The sequence below is a fragment of the Pinus tabuliformis genome, chromosome 3_1 (genome assembly GCF_031772625.1).
Source record: "Pinus tabuliformis cultivar Carrire ecotype Pingquan chromosome 3_1, CPIR1, whole genome shotgun sequence".
Taxonomy (NCBI): Eukaryota; Viridiplantae; Streptophyta; class Pinopsida; order Pinales; family Pinaceae; genus Pinus; species Pinus tabuliformis.
In genome coordinates this window covers 847514121-847531510 of record NC_142301.1, presented here as the reverse complement: position 1 = coordinate 847531510, position 17390 = coordinate 847514121, and the positions used below count along the sequence as shown (strand labels likewise).

The 17390-nt window shown below is 37.1% G+C and overlaps 1 protein-coding gene across 1 annotated transcript; it reads right to left on the bottom strand.

Moving 5' to 3' along the window:
• Positions 1-3308: 3308 nt before the first annotated feature.
• Positions 3309-5185, bottom strand: LOC149190186 (NAD(P)-binding Rossmann-fold superfamily protein). Its single transcript, XM_089412060.1, has 2 exons — positions 3700-5185; positions 3309-3495 (listed from the first exon to the last, which is right to left on the bottom strand). Exon 1 carries the CDS (start codon positions 5062-5064, stop codon positions 4021-4023), a length of 1044 nt encoding a protein of 347 aa, XP_089268186.1. The 5' UTR covers positions 5065-5185; the 3' UTR covers positions 3309-3495; positions 3700-4020.
• Positions 5186-17390: the final 12205 nt, after the last annotated feature.

Sequence of the window (17390 nt, the reverse complement as noted above, 5' to 3'; positions counted from 1 at the left end):
AGCGTATCTCTCATATTTGTACAAATTTTATTGTAATTTGTTCATGTACATCTTCTGGTAGCATGTCTCTCATTATTGTACAGTTTTTTTTCACAATGGAATACGAATTTTGATGTTTTTAGTTACCCAAAAAAAGTTCTATTTATTCCACCTGTGCTTTCAATTCCATTGATTATGAACACTAAATAAGTTAATTGCATTCTTTTCCAGCGTTCATAAATAACTTACCACACCCACTCACAGAAAATTTATCTATGTTCATGGGTTATTTATTCATGTCACAAGTGAGATTTGTCTCTTCAAGACTATGTTCTGAGTTGATTGTCCAGTCCTTCAAAAAACAGCGACCAACAAAGTGTAAAAAATGCACAAAAAAACATTTGTATTAGGGTAAGCTCATAAATTCTAACAAAGAATTGTTTTTTGCCTCTATAAAAGAATTTGCTCAGGGGAAAAGTTTTCAGCATTTGGTTGTTTGACATTCAGGATAATCTCTTAAGTGCCCTGTAGTCTCACATCATGGAATTTGAAACTTGTAGTCTTGCATCACAGAACTTGAAGCTAAGCAGGCACAAGTGTTGTTAGCAATAAAGTTGGATATTTGCTAGTATAATCAATGATATAACTGCATCCATATGACAACATATTCATTGGGTAGATATGTTTGCAACTAATGTAGTTACGATTTAATTTCATTGTTTTAGGCTTTTATATCCTGTTGGAACCTGTGTCTCCTGTCCCGTAAAATTAGGGGGTATGAACTTGGCCACACTCGAGATTTTCTGCCACATAGATACATGTTGTCCAAGGGATGCTCCTATGAAAGTCTTTCTACGAACTTGAGAAGAGATCCTGTGAATGTGAATGCAGGCTCTTATTTTTCTAACCAGCTTGTAAGAAATCTTGTAGTCTCAAACTGGATACAATTCTGGGAGTAAGGCTCTAAGGGGAAAACTAAAAATACACTAACAAATGATTAGGATTTTCTTTTCAGAACAAGTATGCTTGTATTGAATCTTGAAGCATAGTATTGAGTAGGAGACCCTGTCCATGGATGTTATTCTTGTGGGTAGGCAGGATACAAAATGAAAACAGAAGTTGGACTGCTAGAACGTTGATCCAGTGCAGTAGGCAATAGACATCAATTATATTTGATTGAATAATTTTCTTTAATATTCACAATAGTTTTCAGTCTATTTTAACTTTTACTAATAAACATTACTTCGTGAACATAAAAATAGGCACAAAATATGTAAATCACTAGTAAAGTCACTAACACAGCATTTCTTGCTCTAATTCAATATGTTACTCTTATAACAATCTTCAAGTAGGTTCCCCTCGAATAAACAAGACATGTAAATCATTGGTAACGATTATACAGCATTTTGTCCTCATAAGGCACTGAAGCCAAATGAAAATTCTTTGTGGAGTCTATTTTTGTTTGGTCACTTTTAGAACTTTAGGCAATAAATTGGTTAGAGGAATGAAATACAGTGGCTGCCTACTTGCAGATTTTCCCCCTGTTAAGAATAGATTAATGTCCTTTTGCCCAAACCTCATCTCCCTTTCTCTGATTTTGTAAAAGCTTGGACTATGTATAATGTTCTCAAATTGTATAACCTTTGTATTTGGAGTATTCCATCATATCTTTAAGCTGAAGAAAGGAAATCAATAGATTTACATTTGCTCCAGCCAAAAATATTAACTTTCGTACCTCGCTATGTGGTTTATTTACCTTCCATTCTATTTGTTTGTAAGTCATCAATTCTGGACTTGTTCAATCCACATAGTATTGAATGAGATTGCATTATTTAATTATCTTGTCTCCATCTCTGACAAACTCTTTCCCGTGGTTGATCATACAACATCTGTTGAATTGGACTAGTCCGTATTTAAGAAACAAATAATTTGTTAATATTGCAACTATGTAGTGGTTGAACTCTTCTGTCCTCGACAACTGAATATAGCCAATTCAAAAGAACTCAACTTGACTTTATGCAGAAGACAAAATTCTAGACCAAAGTGGCCTAAAAAATTATTCAATCTATCCGGGGTATATTGTTGGCTTATAATTTGGCCCTTGAATCACTAAAGTGTGAGGTCTAGTACACCGTTGACTATAGACATTTTACCAATTAACTTTGGAGCCCCAAGGCAGCAAAAGGGGTTGTGACACCTTTCCAGCTGATTGACAGAGGAAATGTCCTAGAATTATAGAACAAAAACCCATGACATTCATCACACCAAAAATGTTCTTCCCTTAAAAAAAGACACCAGCCCTAAAAGTTATCTCAATCGGTTGAACCATCCACACATCCACCCAAGGCATGTTGCAGACAGGAAGGCCAGAGGGCACATTCAAATTTAGTTGAGCCCCTGAGGATTACTAGCTGCTATTGTGGCTAGTAGTTGAGCGACCCTCCATCAAGATACTTCAGGGAAGAGGAGGGGATCCTGCAAGGTTTTCCTTGGAAAAAATTAACAAAAAGACACCAATAATATTGGAGCGTCTATGACCATCTAACAACTTCGTTAATATGATATAGAAAAATGCACGATGATGGCAAAATAAACAACCAGAGACATGCCATGCAGGAATTTCAACAGCATTTCATTATGTTTTCCATCATAATCTTCTCACTAAGTACATAGCTGAAATTTCATTTATACTGTTCAAAACTCTTTACATGATCAGACGGTTGTAACCAATTTGACATGGTTGCATATGGCTCTGCCTTCTCACAGATTCCTAGTTGCAGTGGCAGTGCATGTTCAGTCATTGTTGCTTTGTAACTCTGACACAATAATCACAGGGCAACTTACCCAATTTTGCACAAGTGCAAAAACCCATCAAACATATATATAAGGACTGCGATCTATCTAATTATCAAGAAGAACATGTAATGGATGCTTAGATAGCATAACTATTTGACATGGCCGCATATAGCTTTGTCCTGTCGCAAATTCCTAGTCGCGGTGGCAGTTGTGCTTGGTCATTGTCACTCTACAACTCTGATGCAGTCACAAGGTAACTTTAACCAATTTTGAGTAAGTGGAAAACCCATCAAACATATACAGATGGACTGAAATCTATCTAATTATCAAGAAGAAAACGCAACCGATGCTTAGATAGAATATGACAACATGTAACTTTATACCAAAATTTGAATTCCATATATAAGCCTTAAGGTAAAGAATCTTCAATCAGTGAGATTAGGCCTGACAAAATGCCATTTACATATGGATAGAAAGAAAGAATGCAATATATGAATGGCAGTCAGCGAGGAAATGGCAAGATATCCCCAGGCTCCTGTAAAGTTAAAATTTTATTAAGTTTAAAAAGATTAAAATTTAGCTACTATAACTGCACTGTTTCACAAGCCGTTAAAGCCAACTGGCAATACAAGCAGGCAAATATAGAAACCAAAGGTCCTGTACTACTATCTCAGGGTCTTGGTAATCATGCTCCATAAGCCGCTTGCTGCAGCTACGTCCCTGTATGGAATGAAGGCCAACATCTTGAATTCTTGCACTTTGAAGGTTGACAGGTGGTTGAGATGCCACCTCAAGCTAAAATTACAAAAATAATAGACTATGCATAAAGCATACTACTGCAGTTACAATATTGGCATCACTAAGATATATATAGCTGTCTTAAGATCATATCGTCTCCACATGTTTATTAAGGTCCTAATATACCTGTCTAGAATTGTCATCTTGGGAAGGGGCTGCAGCTCTGGAGGTAAGAATTTTATCATGCATGCCATCGATGGCAGAAAACATCTGATATTCCAGCAAACGGTGGCATGCTTTAAAGTTTATTCTGTCTTGAAAGTTGAAACCACTTCCCACATTTGACAATTTGATTTTAACTTTGAACTTGTGAAGCTCAGGATTTAACCTGCAACTGGATAGTTATTAACTTATTACGCACCTATCTTCTCACTGCAGTTTATGTGGTCACACTGGCCACTTAAACATGTGCACATCCTACTAGCATGCATGAAATTTTGCAGGCATTCACTCACAACTGCTTTGAAGATGTTTTTCATATATAAGCTGGGCAGTAACAAGATCAACAACTGCAGAACCTACAGACTTGAATACCGTAATCTCCTCTGCCCGACTCCTCGCACCCTTACCACCCCTCGCTAGCTCTGCCAGAGTACCCACAACATCCTCGGGCCGAAGCAGTTCTCTGCAAAAAGCCCCAACTAATTCCCCAGACTCCTTCAAGGCGGCCTCACAGTCTACAAAGACTCTAGCCCTTGCAAGAGCTTCATCATCACATTCCCTCATCGATGGAGCAAAGGATCCCACAAGATCCAAGTGAGTCCCAGGCTTCACAAAGGCACCATGGATTAGTGGAGACTCTGAACTTGTGGCACAGCTTATCACATCTGCAAACCCAATAATGGCATCCAGATTATCTCCCCCACATACAATTTCAACAGAACCTAACCCCGCTCTGAGTTTTTCAACTAGGGCTTGGGCTTTGGAAGGGGTTCTGTTCCATATTATGACTGTTTTCAAACTGGGTCTCACAGAGAGATGCGCCCTTATCAAATAAGGGGCAAGCTGACCAGCACCCACCATGGCAAGAACATGGGCATCTTGTCTTGCAAGATAGGAAGCAGCTAAAGCCGATATACATGAAGTTCTCCAGTGGGTCATCTCTGTTCCATCTATGAATGCCAAAGGGTTTCCAGTGAATGAGTCTGAGAGCAGATATGAGGCATTTATGCCGGGCAAACCCCTGTGGGTATTGTGAGGAAATGCAGTGACGAGCTTGACTCCTATATAGGGGGTTGCGGGGGATTGAGACCATGCAGGCATCACAAGCAATTGGCCAGGTGGTGCGTTTCTGTTGGTATTGTCATTGATGCAGAGATTTTGGCGTTGAGGACAATTGATTGTATCGTTTGAGATTGATGATTGAAGATGGAGTATTAGAACTGATTCAGTAAGCAATTTTCTTACCTGGTCAGAATCTATGATAATACATTTTTGCAGATGCTGCTGGTCGTTTTGGTTTTGTCGATGGCCCATGTTGAATCCCTCCATGTTCACAAGTCCTTCCCTCTGCTTATATGCTTTTGGATCACTATACGGGGGCGTCGAAAATCACAAATCCCACTATAAAATGTCAAAATTATGTCAATTTAGGTAGTTTTAAATTAAGTTTGCAAAGATAACAGCTAAATGGTAGGAGTTTTATAGTGCAATAACTAGCATTTGCACCAAATGTTGCAAAGGAAATGACGTAAGGCATAAAGTGCGGAAATCCATTATCCATGTAGTGTGTGAATTACCTCAATGACCTAAATATCAACATCTCCATTCACTTTTTTCTAAATGTTGTAAACAACCAGAATTATGGATATATTCTTAAATGTGTACCAATATTTATAGGCACACTCCCTATACCTTCAGATTTTTGGTTGCAGCTTCAGCTTTGGAAGTCTTAAGATTTGCCAAAGCTTCAATTCTTGCTTCTTCTCGCTGATATCTGAAATTTACAGACAACTTGAATGCTCACAGATTTTGTTGTGAAAATTATAGATAACAAATGTTAGCAATCTATTAATTTATAAAAAGCTTTGTCAAAGATAAAGGTCTTATTGTAAATAAACGTGTTTATGAATACATAGCATTGTAGGCTAGAGCTCATTTCAACTTTAAAAACTGGAAATTGAAACCAAAACAAAGAAGGGGAAAACATAAAGGAAATTTCACAGAATTGTAATACGATCTTTTAAATGCATTAACACTAAGCTAATGATATGTTCTTTAAAAATGCAATGATGAAAATCGTTCTCTATTAATAAATGATTAATGGAAAAATATACCAAATAACTTCAACTCTTTTCATCAAAATAAAGTTATACCTTTTTATTATTTTTTATGATGTACATCTTTCCCAATATATATTATGATAAACCTCTTTTATTTTATGTTTTTATATTTAAATTTTTTTAAATTTTTTAATTATCTATTTTATTTTAATAAAGTTAATAACTACAAATATTCTTTTATGTAGTATTTTAAACTTATTTCATTAAAAAAAAATATAAACTCTATTATAATTAATAAAATTTTTATTTAATTAAAAAAAACACAATATAATAAATAATAATCTTTTCACAACTCATTTTTAAATTAAAATATATATCAATACTTCCAACAAAATATAATATTTTAACAAAAATATTAAAAAAATTAAATTCCTACATTTATTTTATTTTAAATTAATACGATACCATATAATCAATAATAATCATTTAGAAATTCACTCTAAATTAAATATATCAGTTATCATTGATTATATAAAATAAACTTCTACACCTATTTTATTTTTAAATTTTAAACTAATACACTACAATATAATCAATAATAATCATTTAGAAATTCACTTTAAATTACATATACACATTATCATTGAGTATATAGTACACCATTAAGAACTCAAAAATATAAAATGACCCTCATGCTCTATCTTAGCTTTCTAAAAATAAAATATACACATTATCATTTATAACCAAATGTGACATTTCAATATTTTTAATAATATAAAATGACGCTCATGCTCTATCTTAGCATTCTAAAAATAAAATATACACATTATCATCTATAACCAAATGTGATATTTCAATATTTTTAATAAAAAAATATTGAAGTGATGTTTTTTTTGGCCTTATCTTCTTAGCATGTTACAAAGAAATTCATTGATAAAAAGCAAAGATGACAAAGGGCTAAAAATAAAATAAAAGAAATTATATCCCCAAAAACACATTTATGGGTCACATTTATTACTCCATTCCCCAGTATATTGATGAACATGAAATAGGACGGACAAACGGTGCCAACATATTTATTCTAATCCAAATGTGGGCTATGGTGCCATAGTAAATTCAACAATGAAAACGACAAACGGGCTCTTCTCAACCTAGTACTCTTTAAAACTTGGCCACAGGACAAGTGGTTGTCACTGATTCTAATTTCATAAGTTTTTTCAATTACATAATTTCAATATATATAGTTTAGTTAGATTATATTTTGGAATTGAAATCACAAGTTTGATGGTAATCCTGTGCAATCGAAGTTCCCAAGGGGTTTTCCAGCGTACTGAATTCATATATACAGTGAAAAAACTAGCTTAAATAACACAAATAAAGATTTCACCTCAAATTTTTCCACCAGATTCCAGCACCGGAAAGTCCAAAAAGTCGTGATAAAGACAACTCCTTACATTTTTATCAAGTTTAATATATCACTTGACCGGGAATTAAACCAACTTAGTACTCTTTCAAATGTGGCCACAAGACAAGTGGTCGTTCCCGATTCTAGAACTGGGAATTGAACCAACTTATTACTCTTTCAAATTTGGCCACAGAACAAGGGGTCGTTCCCGATTCTAGAACCGGGCACAGCGATTTGACTGCTAAGTCCGATCCTAGAACCGGGTGCAGCAATTTAACTACTAAGTCTACCAAAACATTGATTCTAGAACTGGGCGCAACAATTTTACTGCTAAGTCTAAGTCTACCAAAACATCAATTCTAGAACCAGGCGCAACGATTTGACTGCTAAGTCTACCAAAACATACATGCTCACTCTGCCCCTCTGGTTTTGAACACGTGACCTTTTGAGAAGAAATACATACTCTTAACCATTAACCATTAAGTCCACTCAGAGAAATTCATAATAAAATCATTAAATTTAATTTATTTATTTAAAAATTTAAATCTCCAAAACTTTTCTTCATAAGTAAAATTCTTTTAAATAAAATATAAATTTTAATTCTATAAACCATATATATATTATATATTTCCATTATTCCCTTTTTGATATATTGACTGGAGTACATCTCCCCCTGGGCATAAGTAAAACCAAATACCAAATACCATCTGAATCAAATTTCATTTTTGACCTTTTATCAAGTCAGTCATGAATCCTTTCATAATCCACATAAAATTTTAATTCATAAATAAAACATTCCAAAGTATGAAAATTTAAATAAAACATTCACAACTGCTTCACTGGACATAAAGCAAATAACATCAAAATTCTCATAGATATTAGAAGGCATGATACACCATGATCACAACCCAGCCAACTATACATACTGCCATACCAGGCTACCTTTAGCAGTTAAACCAGAGCTATAGCACAGTGAACAATCAGTAAAACATCCACATTATTCCAACTGAATAAATAAAAATAACAATACTACAATTGAATAAAGCATCAACAAGAACAATAAACCCTGAATCCACCCATGCTACTCCAATTGAATAAAAGCATCAGCAATAACAATAAACCCTAAATCCATTCCATTATGGTTGGTTTATATGTCAATAAACCCTGAATCCATCCATTCCTTTATGGTTTATATGTCCCTTTGACTACTGTCATTGGGCAAGATGCATTGGACACAACATAATTGCTCACGCTCCCAAGTAAAACTCTGCAGAAAATGAAAGCCAAACCATCAGAAGAAGACGATACCAAAGTGACTTAGGTGATCACACAGAGAGAGAATACCTTTTGATGAGTACGAGGCCTCTGCTGCGCATGACTAAGCAGTCCACCTTAAGATCTTCAATTGCATCACAGATTTTTTCCCTTGGATCACCCCAGTAAACCTTAGTTACAACAGTTGCCTATATAAAACATACATAATTTGTTAGTCTGGCTATTGTCATGAAGAAAAGTCCAGCTTCTGTCTCAAATCTCATTGAGGTCTGCATCCCTTTAACCTTTTAGCCCCTCTTCAGGTATGACAAATTCAAATGAATTGATGTTAGTTTGATGAAATATAAAAATAAGACACATTCAAGTTTATATCTGGCATTTTATTTCTCCTGATAAACACCTAACGTTTCTTAACAGAATAACCAGGATTTTAGAAGGTTTGTTGACAGAATAACGTTTCTTGACAGAATGACCTAAATTCTATATGGTTTACTTCCTATTAATGTGAGAACACGTGAAAATTGTCAGGAAGTTTATGGCATTCCAGATGCCACTAGAACTGATGTTTGTGTCCAACACCTGCCAGAAGGTCAAAAAAATTTGTCCGCGTTAACTGCAAAAATAAAGATAGAAGAAACTCACGATGACCCTATTCAACAAGAAATAAAGAATAATATAGATATGGGGACTTGTTAAATATTTCAATGGGAAAGGACACATATAACATGGAGGAAATGTAAAATAATAAACCAAGCAATCATCATAAAGGAATATAACCTGCCACATCCGTTGCTGAGTATCAGAGCAGCTCTAATGAAGTCAATGTTGATGAAACTCAAATTTCCTTTATAGTAAAAAGCAATCAGCTACAAAAAGGTATTTTGGTTCCTCCATCTTCTAAAGTTAGTTCACATAAAGCAAATAACATCAAAATTCTCATAGATATTAGAAGGCATGATACACCATGATCACAACCCAGCCAACCATACATACTACCATACTAGGCTACCTTTAGCAGTGAAACCAGAGCTATAGCACAGTGAACAATCAGTAAAACCTCCACATTATTACAACTGAATAAATAAAGAATAACAATACTACAATTGAATAAAGCATCAGCAAGAACAATAAACCCTGAATCCACCCATGCTACTCCAATTGAATAAAAACATCAACAATAACAATAAACCGTAAATCCATTCCATTATGGTTGGTTTATATGTCAATAAACCCTGAATCCATCCATTCCTTTATGGTTTATATGTCCCTTTGACTACTGTCACTGGGCAAGATGCATTGGACACAACATAATTGCTCACACTCCCAAGTAAAACTCTGCAGACATGAAAGCCAAACCATCAGAAGAAGACGATACCAAAGTGACTTAGGTGATCACACAGAGAGAGAATACCTTTTGATGAGTACGAGGCCTCTGCTGCCCATGACTAAGCAGTCCACCTTAAGATCTTCAATTGCATCACAGATTTTTTCCCTTGGATCACCCCAGTAAACCTTAGTTACAACAGTTGCCTATATAAAACATACATAATTTGTTAGTCTGGCTATTGTCATGAAGAAAAGTCCAGCTTCTGTCTCAAATCTCATTGAGGTCTGCATCCCTTTAACCTTTTAGCCCCTCTTCAGGTATAAAAAATTCAAATGAATTGATGTTAGTTTGATGAAATATAAAAATAAGACACATTCAAGTTTATATCTGGCATTTTATTTCTCCTGATAAACACCTAACGTTTCTTAACAGAATAACCAGGATTTTAGAAGGTTTGCTGATAGAATAACGTTTCTTGACAGAATGACCTAAATTCTATATGGTTTACTTCCTATTAATGTGAGAACACGTGAAAATTGTCAGGAAGTTTATGGCATTCCAGATGCCACTAGAACTGATGTTTGTGTCCAACACCTGCCAGAAGGTCAAAAAAATTTGTCCGCGTTAACTGCAAAAATAAAGATAGAAGAAACTCACGATGACCCTATTCAACAAGAAATAAAGAATAATATAGATATGGGGACTTGTTAAATATTTCAATGGGAAAGGACACATATAACATGGAGGAAATGTAAAATAATAAACCAAGCAATCATCATAAAGGAATATAACCTGCCACATCTGTTGCTGAGTATCAGAACAGCTCTAATGAAGTCAATGTTGATGAAACTCAAATTTCCTTTATAGTAAAAAGCAATCAGCTACAAAAAGATATTTTGGTTCCTCCATCTTCTAAAGTTAGTTCACATAAAGCAAATAACATCAAAATTCTCATAGATATTAGAAGGCATGATACACCATGATCACAACCCAGCCAACCATACATACTACCATACTAGGCTACCTTTAGCAGTGAAACCAGAGCTATAGCACAGTGAACAATCAGTAAAACCTCCACATTATTACAACTGAATAAATAAAGAATAACAATACTACAATTGAATAAAGCATCAACAAGAACAATAAACCCTGAATCCACCCATGCTACTCCAATTGAATAAAAACATCAACAATAACAATAAACCGTAAATCCATTCCATTATGGTTGGTTTATATGTCAATAAACCCTGAATCCATCCATTCCTTTATGGTTTATATGTCCCTTTGACTACTGTCACTGGGCAAGATGCATTGGACACAACATAATTGCTCACACTCCCAAGTAAAACTCTATAGACATGAAAGCCAAACCATCAGAAGAAGACGATACCAAAGTGACTTAGGTGATCACACAGAGAGAGAATACCTTTGATGAGTCCGAGGCGTCCGCTGCCCATGACTAAGCAGTCCACCTTAATATATTCAATTGCATCATAGATTTTTTCCCTTGGATCACCCCAGTAAACCTTAGTTACAACAGTTTCCTATATAAAACATACATAATTTGTTAGTCTCGCTATGGTCATGAAGAAAAGTCCAGCTTCTGTCTCAAATCTCATTGAGGTCTGCATCCCTTTAACCTTTTAGCCCCTCTTCAGGTATTACAAATTCAAATGAATTGATGTTTGTTTGATGAAATATAAAAAATAAGACACATTCAAGTTTATATCTGGCATTTTATTTTTCCTGATAAACACCTAACGTTTCTTAACAGAATAACCAGGATTTTAGAAGGTTTGCTGACAGAATAACGTTTCTTGATAGAATGACCTAAATTCTATATGGTTTACTTCCTATTAGTGTGAGAACACGTGAAAATTGTCAGGAAGTTTATGGCATTCCAAATGCCACTAGAACCGATGTTTGTGTCCAACACCTGCCAGAAGGTCAAAAAAATTTGTCCACGTTAACTGCAAAAATAAAGATAGAAGAAACTCACAATGACCCTATTCAACAAGAACTAAAGAAGAATATAGATATGGGGATTTGTTAAATATTTCAATGGGAAAGGACAAATATAACATGGAGGAAATGTGAAATAATAAACCAAACCAATCATCAGAAAGGAATATAACCTACCACACATCCATTGTTGAGTATCAGAACAGCTCTAATGAAGTCAATGTTGATGAAACTCAAATTTCCTTTATAGTAAAAAGCAATCAGCTACAGAAAGGTATTTTGGTTCCTAAACAATAACAATACTACAATTGAATAAAGCATCAGCAAGAAGGATGCATTGGACACAACATAATTGCTCACGCTCCCAAGTAAAACTCTTCAAACATGAAAGCCAAACCATCAGAAGAAGACAATACCAAAGTGACTTAGGTGAGGCCAACTTGCAGTCCGAAAAGGGTCAAGCCCTAAAAGAGACCTGAACCTCAGATCAGACTATGGTGGAGGGACGAAAGGCCTAAGAAGGTTTGCTAGATTTTTGTAAAGGCAAAGCCTTTATAAACCAATTGTATAAAATGGTTTTTGGAAATGTTTGAGACCACTCAAAGCAATGATGGGACTACACAAAGGAATTTTGTGAAAGGAGGCTATCACATCAACCCAGGAACTTGCGTGAAAAGCAATTATATTCCTCCTCCCTTACAGTGACTATTGAGAAAGTTCCAAGAAAGTTACTATCGCTATTCAAAGGAATAAGAAACTTTACTCTGTAATTTCGAGATTTTTTCAATTTTAGGACTCGAACTCAGATAGTCAGATTGCTGCCACTCCTCCTTCCATATTTCCCTGCATATTTGATTGAATGAGGCCTTCAAGCATCAATGTACCATTACAAGGCATCATGGCCCGTTGGCAGAGAAAGTAAGTTGTGAGCTGAACATCCCATGGCTGAACACCGTGGCAGCACCTATCTCCTATGTAGCATGTGCATTAAACTACAACCCTTGAAAGCACGTTGGCTCCTGAGGAGTAGGGTTACTGACTAATGATTGATCCACATACATGGTGGACCAATTTTTGTTGAAATTTATGATTAAATGGATTGGAATTGTAGAGCCCGATTGGCAACCCTTACACTACAAGGTGGGTCAGTGCATCTCAAGAACTAAACCAATAAGAAGCAACCCTCGTAGCCACAATAATGACCCACAATAATGACCCACATTCAAACCCTGGAGGCATAAAGCCTTGATCTTGTGTATTATTTAGTTGAGTTTGATGACCATGACCACATGTTAAATGACAATGGTGGTGTAAGAAACAGTCTCTTATTCAGTTTGTGAACCCTATCGAGATCATGTGGAGTTGGGTTTCATAAATCTAAAAATGAGAGAAATGAAGACATAAATGGTACAAGAAACAGGTGTCTTATTAAGTTATTCAGGCTGTGGGCTTTACTGCAATAATGCAGAGTTGAGGTTTACAACTCACCATGCATCAAAAAACAAGAGAGAATTAAGGACGAATGGTACAAGAAGCAGGTCTTTTATTCAAGTTGTGGGCTTTACTGCAGTAATGTGGAGTTGGGGTTCCTTTTTACTTACAGATCCAACAATAAAATAAAAAGGAATGAGGGCACGGATGGTACAAGAAATATGCACTTTTTTCAAGTTGTGGGCTTTACTGCAATAATGCAGATTTATGAAAGAACGGTACAAGAAACAGGTATTTTATTCAGGTTGTGGGCTTTACTGTGATCATGCGAAGTTGGGATTCTTTTTCTCTCACAGAGATATACAAAGGGCAGGAATGAGGACAAGTATGGTACAAAACATTGTTCCTATTTATTCAAGCTATGTACTTTACTTCAATAATGCAGATTCATAAGGTTGTTTAACTTCACTTCAATAATGCAGATTCATATAAGGATGGTATAAGAAACACGTCTCTTAATCAGGTTGTCGGTTCTATTGCAACCATGAGAGTTGGGGTTACGGTTCATGAGCTCCATACCACTAGGTGTCAAGTTTGAATCTAAGTCTGAATCTCACTTGAGAAATCTGAATCCCCTTAGAGGTGAGGTAAGGTGCACTAGTCTATTGCCTATGCCAATGCCAATGGGTCTAGCATGTCTAAAGGTTAAATATACCATCCATGAATGTGGGAAACCATCCTTCCGAAGGGTTTCCTAGCACCATTAAGTTAATGAATTCAAACAAATCAAAGCTAGTGAATTCCAACAAACCTAAATTGATGGAATGAAACAAAACAAAGCTACTGAATTCCAATAAAGCTAGATTGATGGAATGAAATGGAGTGATTCCATGCTTACCTGCGTATTCAGGGGCCAGATAACCAAAAGTGCCGACCAGCCTGGTTTCAACAAAAAACTTTCCATTAGGGGCCAGCTTGACCAACTCGAAATCCGAGACCTTGGCCCTCATGTCGTCGCCCAGAAGAATATTAGAGGGCTTCAGATCTCTGTGAATGAAGCTCGTTTGTGCAAGGCTGTGCAGGTACTCAACTCCGTGGGCGACATCGAGGGCAATGGAATGAAATGGAGTGATTCCATGCGTACCTGCGTATTCAGGGGCCAGATAACCAAAAGTGTCGGCCAGCCTAGTTTCAACAGAAAAATTTCCATCAGGGGCCAGCTTGACCAACTCGAAATCCGAGACCTTGGCCCTCATGTCATCGCCCAAAAGGATATTAGAGGGCTTCAGATCTCTGTGAATGAAGCTCGTCTGTGCAAGGCTGTGCAGGTACTCAACTCCGCGTGCCACATCGAGGGCAATGGAATGAAATGGAGTGATTCCATGAGTACCTGCGTATTCAGGGGCAGATAACCAAAAGTGCCGGCCAGCATGGTTTCAACAGATAAATTAAGTTTGCAAAGATAACAGCTAAATGGTAGGAGTTTTATAGTGCAATAATGACACCAGATTTAAAATACCTTATGAGTTTCGCCGTGAATATCTAAAATATCCTAGTTTGGAATAAAATAAAACGGAAGATGAAAACTATTTTTTTTGAAGAATATTCGTGAAAATATTAAATTTATTTATTTATTATAGGATTATTCAATGAGATAAAATTTATTAATTTAAAAATTTTAATTTTCAAATTAATTTGTTATAAAATAATATGATAAATAAAAATAATTGTATTAAGAGGGGAAAGATGTTGTTGTGTATGTGAAATAAAGTTTTTTGTTTTTTTTGTTTTTGTAAATTGGGAGTTACTATTCACATTAAAAACAGAGAAATATAATTACAAAGAGGCCAACAAGGCAGTTGTCCAAAGACCAGCACCAACGCGAAATCAATCCCACACCTAGGGAAAAAGGAAACAGGGGAAGAGAATCAGGGTGGGGAGACCGATAGCAAGGGCAGAATTCCAACTGTGAGCACACAGGCTCGACGCAGCAAAAACCCTGATGAGCAGGCACAAACAAGATAGAAACAGAAGATTACAAACCCGGAGAAGCCGACATATCATCATCATCATGATCCAGGATCGACCTGTGCTCGGAGAACGAGATAAATCTTCAAATGAGTACTCTGTCATAATGGAAAAGCTAATTGGGCTGCTGCGATATAACGCTTGCCTTGTGCAGGTCATTGATATTGATTATGGTGCCCATCTTCTTGATTTCGGGTGATTCGAAAGAATTCCATTCTTGAGACACGAGCCGATCCTGAGTGATTACCCCCTGGTTGGCCAGGTAGTCGGCCATGTTGTTGGCCTTCCGTCTGACCGCTTGAAACAAAACCCCTTTTGCTTCTTTTATGCTGTCGTTAATTCGCTGGAGAATGCAGTTGAGACGCCATCCAGTAGAGATTTTAGCCACACTTCGGCCCTGCTGCAGCTTTCGGCAAGCTTGGGTGGCAACATTGGAGTCACCCTCGACCAGAAGGGGCCAATAGTTGTTTTTCTTGGCAATGATAAGACCTCTGGCCAGCGCTTGGAGCTCAGCAACATTGTTGGTGGTATGGCCTAAATTACCATAGTAAATCCACAGGATGGATCCCATAGAATTGCGAAAAACCCCTCCAAAGCCTGCTATACCTGGGTTGTTTTTGGACGCCCCATCATAATTCAACTTGAGGAAAGGTTGTTCAGGAGGATGCCAGATTGTCAAATACGAGGGATTAATCAAAACAGACTGGGATGAAGAAGCATTGCCGGAGATGGGAAGATTTAGAAGATTAAGGATCCTGCACTCAGCTGTTGTTGGAGGGTGGGGGGAGTCCTGAAGCTTAGCAATGGAAGCAGATTCTCGCAACGTTGTTTTGATGTTGTGAATGATCTGCTCCTCCTTGGAGGTTGCATTCCTGAAAGTTCGAGAATTGCACTCCTTCCAAAGAGCCCAACAAATAATACCCAGAAGAAGGTTCCAGGCCAGATTGATAAGAGGGTGGCTAGAGAAGGCAGGGCGCCAATTTTCCAGGGTGTTGTGAATGGAATCAAGGAAGCGATCAGAGGTCTCAAAGACTAACAGGAACCAGGACCAAATGTTGGAAGCAAAAGGGCAGGTGTTGAGGAGGTGGTTGGTCGTTTCAGAATCAGAGAGGCATAGACTACAAACAGAGGGGCCATTGAAACCTTTCTTTTGAAGATTGTCCCAGGTCAGAATTTTCCTGTGCGTGATTAGCCAAAGAAAGAGACTGATCTTTGGCCAGTGCTTCCTACTCCATAGATTTTTCCATTTGTTGTCTGGTTGAGTAGAGGTCGGATTTTTCAGAAGGTTGTAAGCTTCTTTGATGTTGAAGGTTCCTTCTGGCTTGGAGCCCCATCTCAGAATGTCCGGACCATCCATCCTTTGAATCTGCCTATTGATGAGCTCTCTATTAAGGGAGTTTATAGGCTGATGGAGGTGGATTGGAAGATGTTCTATGAGGTTCTTCTAGTCCCTCCAATCAGAAGTTTTAGTGTTTTTCCAATAATCTTTTACTTTTCTGTTATTTTGCTCATCCATGTATTCTTTAACAGGCCTGTAAATCTCTTTATCTAGGCTAGGGCATTGCTCCCACGCATCCTCCCAGAATAAAGCATGCTGACCATTGCCAATCTCCCAGAAACTGTGCTTTTGAATCAATGATCTATTTTCCCAGGCCTTATTCCACATTGGAGACCCTTTAAGATTGCTTGAGAGTCGTAAGAGAGAGGCCCAAGGAGTCGTGGGGGCATATTTGGCCTTCCAAAGCATGGCCCGGTTGGTTGTAGGATTTGTAAGCCATCGCCATCAAGTTTTAGCACCCACAGCCCGACCAAGGAGATCAGGGTCTCTAAGGCCAAGACCACCATCATGCTTGGGAGAGCACACTTTGTCCTAGGCCACCAGAGCCCACTTGCCATTGATGGCTTTGCCTCTCCAAAGGAAATCCCTTTGAATGGTTCTGATCTGGCTTGAGATAGACCTTGGAGCCGCAATAGCCGAGAAAAGGTAAAGGGGCATGGCTTGAAGGATAAAGCGGACAAGGATTAGTCTTCTCGCCAGATTGAGTGCCCTGAAAGTCCAATTAGAAATTTTCTTCTTGAGCTTGGAGATAAGAGGTTCCCAGTTCGAACAGGAAAGAGGTTTATCAGTGAGGGGAACACCCAGATATTTAGAAGGAAAGAGACTTTT